This window comes from Sinocyclocheilus rhinocerous, unplaced genomic scaffold, assembly GCF_001515625.1.
Source record: "Sinocyclocheilus rhinocerous isolate Xijiao unplaced genomic scaffold, SAMN03320098_v1.1 scaffold2747, whole genome shotgun sequence".
NCBI classification, from domain to species: Eukaryota; Metazoa; Chordata; class Actinopteri; order Cypriniformes; family Cyprinidae; genus Sinocyclocheilus; species Sinocyclocheilus rhinocerous.
Window position 1 is genome coordinate 59,382 of NW_015623082.1, and position 7,504 is coordinate 66,885.

The 7,504-nt window shown below is 34.9% G+C and overlaps 1 protein-coding gene across 1 annotated transcript in view; it reads left to right on the forward strand.

Moving 5' to 3' along the window:
• Positions 1–7,504, forward strand: part of nol11 (nucleolar protein 11) — a 46,044-nt gene that overhangs the window by 25,714 nt on the left and 12,826 nt on the right. The window contains exon 10 of the mRNA XM_016546944.1: positions 7,007–7,060. Coding sequence (XP_016402430.1) covers positions 7,007–7,060 — 54 coding nt within the window. The remainder of the gene's footprint in view (positions 1–7,006; positions 7,061–7,504) is intronic.

Sequence of the window (7,504 nt, forward strand, 5' to 3'; positions counted from 1 at the left end):
TCGCACATGCATGTGATGTCCCCAGTGCAGCAGGCAAGCTTGGAATATGGAAAAGCTTACATTCAGCAGATAGAAATATTGCATTATATTGATTTTGTCAGGAAAAAAAGATGATCTAAACACTGTTGTGTAAGTTGTGACTTTACTTTACTCTGGCATTACATCTCACCCACATCCCTCTGATCAGCATGTGGTACATTATATTATTTTAATTAAAAATCTATACTATAACTATAGTTTCTGTAGCGAATCAGCTCAAAGGGGAAATATGAATAATTAATCATAACTAGTTATAATTAATTATAAATATTTAGATCCGCTGTATGTATTTACTTGACCTCTCAGGGTCAACTGTCTGTCAATTCTAAGAACGTTAATTTCCTGGTTAAGGGAAATAACTTTCTTACTGTACAATACTACACAGAGCCCAGCCTGCATAAAACAGTATACAATATAAAAGACCATATACAAGGACAGTAACAACATACACAATGGCCTGAAGGATATGTGTGTTCATTCAAAGAAATGTTCCTATTAATTAATTAGAGAAGAGTCAATTTTTACTGTGCATTGTGTCTTTCCTATGGAAAATGTAGTCAATTTTTACTGTGCATTGTGTCTTTCCTATGGAAAATGTAGTGAGTTTCTCTACCCACATTCCTTTGGGCAATAAAACCAGTGATATCAGCATTGGTTGCCATGGAATCAGAGGCCTATTCTGCCTTTCTGAGGTGTTAAGACGCATTTCGGGGGAAGGGTCCATAGGCCCTCATATGGCTTGTTAACTGAGGGGTGTTACAGAGTGTTTATTAAATATAACTAACAAAATATATATTGTGTGTCTGATTGGTCCTGACGCTACATTTCTTACAAACTTATGTGATTTGATAAAATACATAATGAAATATAATCGTATATGTGACCCTGGACCACAAAACCAGTCTCAAGTCGCTTGGGTATATTTTTAGCAATAGCCAAAAAAAAACATTGTATGGGAGGACCACAAAACCAGTCTCAAGTCGCTTGGGTATATTTTTAGCAATAGCCAAAAAAAAAACATTGTATGGGTCAAAATTATCAATTTTTCTTTTATGCCAAAAATCATTAGGATATTAAGTAAAGATCATGTTCCATGAAGATATTTTGTAAATTTCCTACCTAAGTAAAAACTTAATTTGATTAGCAATATGCATTGCCAAGAACTTCATTTAAGCAACTTTAAAGGCGATTTTCTCAGTATTTTGATTTTTTTTGCACCCTCCGATTCCAGATATTCAAATAGTTGTATCTCGGCCAAATATTGTCCTATCATAACAAACCATGCATCAATGGAAAGCTTATTTATTCCGCTTTCAGATGCTGTATAAATCAGAGAAATTGCCCCTTATGACTGGTTTTGTGGTCCAGGGTCACATATGTGTAATGGAGAAATTACAATTAGCTTCAAACTACACGACAATTAATGAGATTAATACAACACTTCTACTTGAATGTAACTATCAATCACTATTGAGTGTTTGTAATAACTTCTGACTGCGATCCAATGTGGATTTTGGTTAAATGATGAGGCAGAAATATGTTTAGTAACATTCTAGAAGCATTTTATGTGGAAGATACACAGTTACAGCTTCTGTGGGGTGTGAAGAAAAAGTAATGTAACTAGTAGTGTAACTAATTACTGTTGCCAGAAAGTTATAAGTAAAGTAACAATTAGTGGTCGACCGATATTGGTTTTTTGACAGCCGATGCCGATATCTTGGAAAGCAGGGTGGCCGATATAATTTTATTTATTTTATTTAATATTTAAGAAATTTGAAATCATTTGAAAATGGATTAAATAAATGTGTAAAATAAACATGCTTCTACTTTAAATGACAAAGTATTTTTCACAAATAAACAAATATTTCCTAAAAATATAATTAAAAAAGGAAGTAAACACTGTAACCAACAGGGCACTCAGTATTCTGGGAAGTTTGTGTGCATTGGGAATCACATTTTTTCAAATAAAGCCAAAGTAACACTCATTTTACATACAGCACACGAAAATGACATGAATATGACAATTGGCAAAAGCATGAAGCGCAGCATAATTTGAAATCACGAGTTTAAAGTTTGTCGATTGCACGTCTCAATGAAGCTGAACTGTCCTCCTGTCCGTATTCAATTCACACGGACTGACCGTCATGCAGAGTACACGCGATCGTGCAGGATACAAATGCACACTTCATAAGATCTCACAGCTGGATTCGACTTAGTTTGCAAGGTTTTTGAAATTAGATGTTCATTAGTCATTCAAAGATTTGTTTAAATTATATAAATGCGTATTTGCGGAATGCTGACGGCAAACGAGAGCGCCGTCAAAATAAAAGTCTGGTGCGCCGTCAAAATAAAAGTGCTGCCACTAACGCATCGGCCAAACAGAAAAACTTATCGGCCGATGCCGATATTTGAAAAATGCCATAGACAGCATTATTATTGCACAGGTGTGCCTTAGGCTGGCCACAATAAAAGGCCACTCTAAACTGTGCAGTTTTATCACACAGCACAATGCCACAGATGTCGCATGTTTTAAAGGGAGCGTGCAATTGGCATGCTGACTGCAGGAATGTCCACCAGAGCTGTTGCCCGTGAATTGAATGTTCATTTCTCTACCATAAGCCGTCTCCAAAGGCGTTTCAGAAAATTTGGCAGTACATCCAACCGGCCTCACAACCGCAGAAGGTGGATGGATTATCTTGGCAAAGGAGAAGTGCTCACTAACACAGATTTGTGAACAGTATTTGAGAGAAATAGGCCTTTTGTGTACATAGAAAAAGTCTTAGATCTTTGAGTTCAGCTCATGAAAAATGGGGGCAAAAACAAAAGTGTTGAGTTTATAATTTTGTTCAGTGTATATCGGTCGACCACTATTAACAATATTACTTTTGAAAGGAGTAATGAGTAATATATTCTATACATTCTTTGAGTAATTAGCCCAACACTGGTGAGCATTATTGAGCGCTATAAACACATGTGATGTATGTTTCGTTCATACTGGAAGCTGGTGTGCTCTTATGCAGAAAGCCAAAGCCAAGAGTAATACAGCATCCAAAACTGTGAAGGGTCTACTATTGTGTACACTAACAATATTAACAAAACATTGTGCCTTTGTAAAATAAAGAAAACAAACAGGATGCGTTTTCTGCCATCTTGGTCTTGGTGAACTGGAGCGTGTCACAAAAATGACCTGAAACTCAGGATACTTTCCTACAGACATGAGAAATATATTTTTTGAAAGCTTGAAATGCCTACTTTTTAAATGAACCAATTCAAATTGAAAACAAACCTCTCTCCTCATGTTATCCGTACTAAGAGCGTGTTCACACTTGGCATCTTTTTTGAAAAAACTAAAACAAACAAAAAAAAAACTTGCTGTGTATTGGTTACAAATAGCAGCCGAGGCACAGGACTTTTTTGAAAACACTGTTTACTCCAGAGTATTATAATGTAAAATAGACACTGGCAGCTTAAAAAAAGACGCCAAGTGTGAACATAGCCTAAAGCTGGATTTCTTTTTAAAGGCGCATCCACTGTACTGTGTAGATGGTGAGTCGGCATCATCAACTTCATCTTTGCAGCTGACACTGACTCAGAAATTACTAGTTGATTAATTAAACTTTCACCTTGCAAATATAAACATGCAATTAGTGGACTAATAAATGAACCAATACTAGTTGACTAGAACAGGGGTTCTCAAAGTGGGGTCTGGTGGTCCGTCACACATAGTCAGGGGGTCCGTGAAATAAATTTAGGCTTATGATTTCATGATGCGCAAAACGCGAATGCATTTGCGGAAACCAGTCAAAATGGAATTTACTGTATAAATGAATGTCAGAATATCAGGATTCTCTGCCCGAGTCCGACTAAAGGCCCCCCCCATTACACTACCTATTGCAGCTATTAAAGTTCAGTTTTGTTTTTAATATCAAAGTGGTTATATTTCTTTAAAAAAAAATGTATAAAGTTAATTTTATTTAAAAAAATGGAGTAGGGCTGAGCGATATGAAAAAAATTGTGATAATTTTTTTTGACCATATCAGTCAATATCGATAATTAACACGATAAATGCTAAATTTATTTATTTAAATTTTAAAGGCAGATTTTTGCTCCAATGTGAAAGTTGTAAAAACCAGATGGTTAATTGTGGTTTTAAACTATTCTTTATGGTCAGAACATGACGAACACTTTTTTTTAATTCTTTACACTTTTCCAGTCATTTTTCCTTAAAATAAATATCTTGATAGAAAAAAAATATGTTTTTTCAAAAAAAATCTTCAATTTTTGTCTCTTAGAAATACACATTTGATAGTAGCTTGAGTTAGGATGCAGATGTAGATTTGTGTTCATTATCAATATCAGTAATATCTGTAAAAGAATTGTAGCAACCTAATTTTTATATGGTGAAATATAATTATTCTGACTTTTTTTTAATTTTTTTATTAAACATTGGTCTTCCATAGTAGCATACATTTAGATCATGATAATCAGTTAAAACCAGAAATCTAGCACATCAATCACCATGGTAAAAATGTAATATGGCTTCTAGGTACTTAAGCCTTAAAACAGTGGTCTAAATACATTTAGCATAAACGCTATAGCTTAATCACAAAAAATACTGTAATTATATTCCTTTACTCCTCCTTTAATACATGTCTACATTATAATATAATAAAATTCAACATGAACCCACATTTCTGACACAATACCATGGTGCAGTTAGTATTACTACAGTAAATCTATGGTAAATGATTGCGATTTGTAGATTAAAAAGCCTTCTGACTGTATCATTGCGCACAGTGTTTCTCCTGTTTGTCAGAGCTGCATCATCTGGCTGTAAACACTGTGATCTTCACTGAATTCTGTTTGTCAGAGCTGCATCATCTGGCTGTAAACACTGTTTGTGATCTTCACTGAATTCAAGCGCTTCTCACTGGATTTCACAGTGCTGTTTGGTGTCGCGTCAATCGCATGAGCAAGACTCATCAGCGAGTGAACGCTTCAGCGCTAGTGAGATCGCACCGCCACACTGTTTGAACTTTGATTATCATTAAATAATGTTAGATTAAACATTTAACCGAAATGTGTGCTATTAGGCACATATCCAATCATTTGTGCGGAGCGTGGAAGTTAAAGATCACTGGCATTTTCCTCCTAATAACAGTGGAAACAACTTAAAATACGCCGTCATTTTTGCTCATATAGATAAGAGCAATACAACATTCTACACTGTTAATGGTCTACTTTTATTTGTGTACACTCACAATATCAACAAAATGTTGTACTTTTGTAAAATAAAGAAAACAAACAAGATGCGCCGTCTCGGTCTCCTGGTCTGGAGGGCGTTACAAAAATGAAACTAAACTCTGTGTGCTATTTTCCTAACCGACATGAGGAAATATATCTATAGAAAGCTTGAAATGTCTGCTTTAAAAAGAAACAATTAAAATCTAAACAAAAACTGTATCATTATGTAATTCATTCTAAGGCTACGTCCACTGTAACCTTTACTGCGGAGATGGCATGTCAGTGTCAAGCTGCAAAGATGAAGCCGACACCGACTCCCCATCTCAGCAGAGAACACTACTTTATTCATCAATAATAAAAATATCTCCTTACTGTTTTTTCCCGACATATTCATAGTGATGTCTTTTGCTGGTGCTTTGTGGCAAGCTTTATGCATGTGCTTGAACTCGGAAAAAAATAGCTATCTATTAAAGGCTCATTATCGTTTATTATTTGAATAATTAGCCGACTAGAAAAATATTTAGTCGGGGCAGCCCCAGTTTTAATCCAGTCCTCCTTTCTTCTATAACTCTTTCAGCTGTGCTGAAGGCGTGCTCTCTTCTACTGCCGCTGGTGGGGACAATAAACACCGTGCGAGCGAGACATGTTTTTAAGATTACTAAAATATAATTAACCCATTAAATTGGAATCCAGGAAAATTTAAACGGAAGTTCAAATGCCATGTAAGAGTACAAATTGTAGTAATCATATGCTTAATCACTGTTATAATTATGAATGGGTCCATGGAAAATGTTCTCTCCTGTAAGGGGTCCCTGGCCCAAAACGTTTGAAAACCCCTGGACTAGAAAAATATGGCAGCCCTAATAAAAATGTAGATCAAGACTCATTATAAAAATCTGATAGCGATTCCCAAAATTGGGATTGGTTTTTGAGTTGCCTAAAGATTCCCACCCCTACAAATAAAGTTTTATAGGGTCAAATTGGAAATCTTGTAATGAAATTTCAAAATCCTAAAAGTTTATTTTCAATGTTTAAAGCAAATGTAATGCTTGGACAACATGGGTTATCAGATTTCAAATAACTTACATTTAATATAACATCAACTTCTTACAATATATATATAAGTATACTGTATTTGGGACTATGGCCCAGTTTTTAAATAGAAAAAAGTGCACTATGCTAAAAGTTGCAAATCCTTGTGCCAAACAAACAAACAAAAAACATTACTACTTAATGTAAAATGTGTATATTGATTTTTTTTTTTTTTGCTGTGGCACTATTAATTTAGTAGTATGCAGGAAACATTCAATTGTACTGCATGATCAGTTTGATTCAAGCATGTGTGCTTGTACTTTCAATTGAAAACCCTTTCACGTGTACATGTCGGAGAGCTCATTCTTTCTCAAATATATTTTATTGGGTTGAATATTTCTACTCGTCTGAATAGAAATTGATTCTGTTGGTACCCTTGAACATGTTTTTAATCAGGTTAATCCAAAATTGTGGAATTTTTACAATTGATTTTATATATATTCTAGTTTCTAAATTAACTCAAGGATGTTTTTTTTATGCCACGCCAGCTTCTTTATTTTCATGGTGAAAACCAAAGAAAGAAACCGTAATTTTAAATTGTTTGATTGTACATATAGATGTGCACAGTTTTTCAAATGCTTTTGTTCTATCTGTTATTGTCACTTTTTGATTTTTTTAAATATTTTTGCAGAATTCTGATGTCAAGTCTGCACTGACAGTGGATCAACTCATAGAACATATTAAGGTATGAGGCTGCCTCAGTAATTTTTTTTGTGTGAAGCTTGATTTATTCATTCAATGTAAGGGTTGGAGGCTAGCTATAGCAAGCTAGCTTTGACAGCATGTAAGGGGAGAGGGTCACACCCACCCTTCAGAGCTCTCTCCAAAGCCACACTTCCTCTAGAACAAAACGTTAACAGCCAGAGCAGAGCCTGCAAAGCATCATGAGAGATGCTGTCATCAAAATCAAAAGTAACAGTCAGCATCTGGTGTAGCGACCATCTGATTTAATTATTACACAGGGCTCGACGCTTACTTTTCTTTTTAGGAGCACTTGTGCTCCTAACTTAAAAAATGTAGGAGCACGTTCAAAATTTTAGGAGCACCTTCTAATCAATAATCCAAAATGTTATCAAAAAGTAGCCTTCCCATTACAAAGTAATATTTGACTCCTCTAACTTTATTAAAA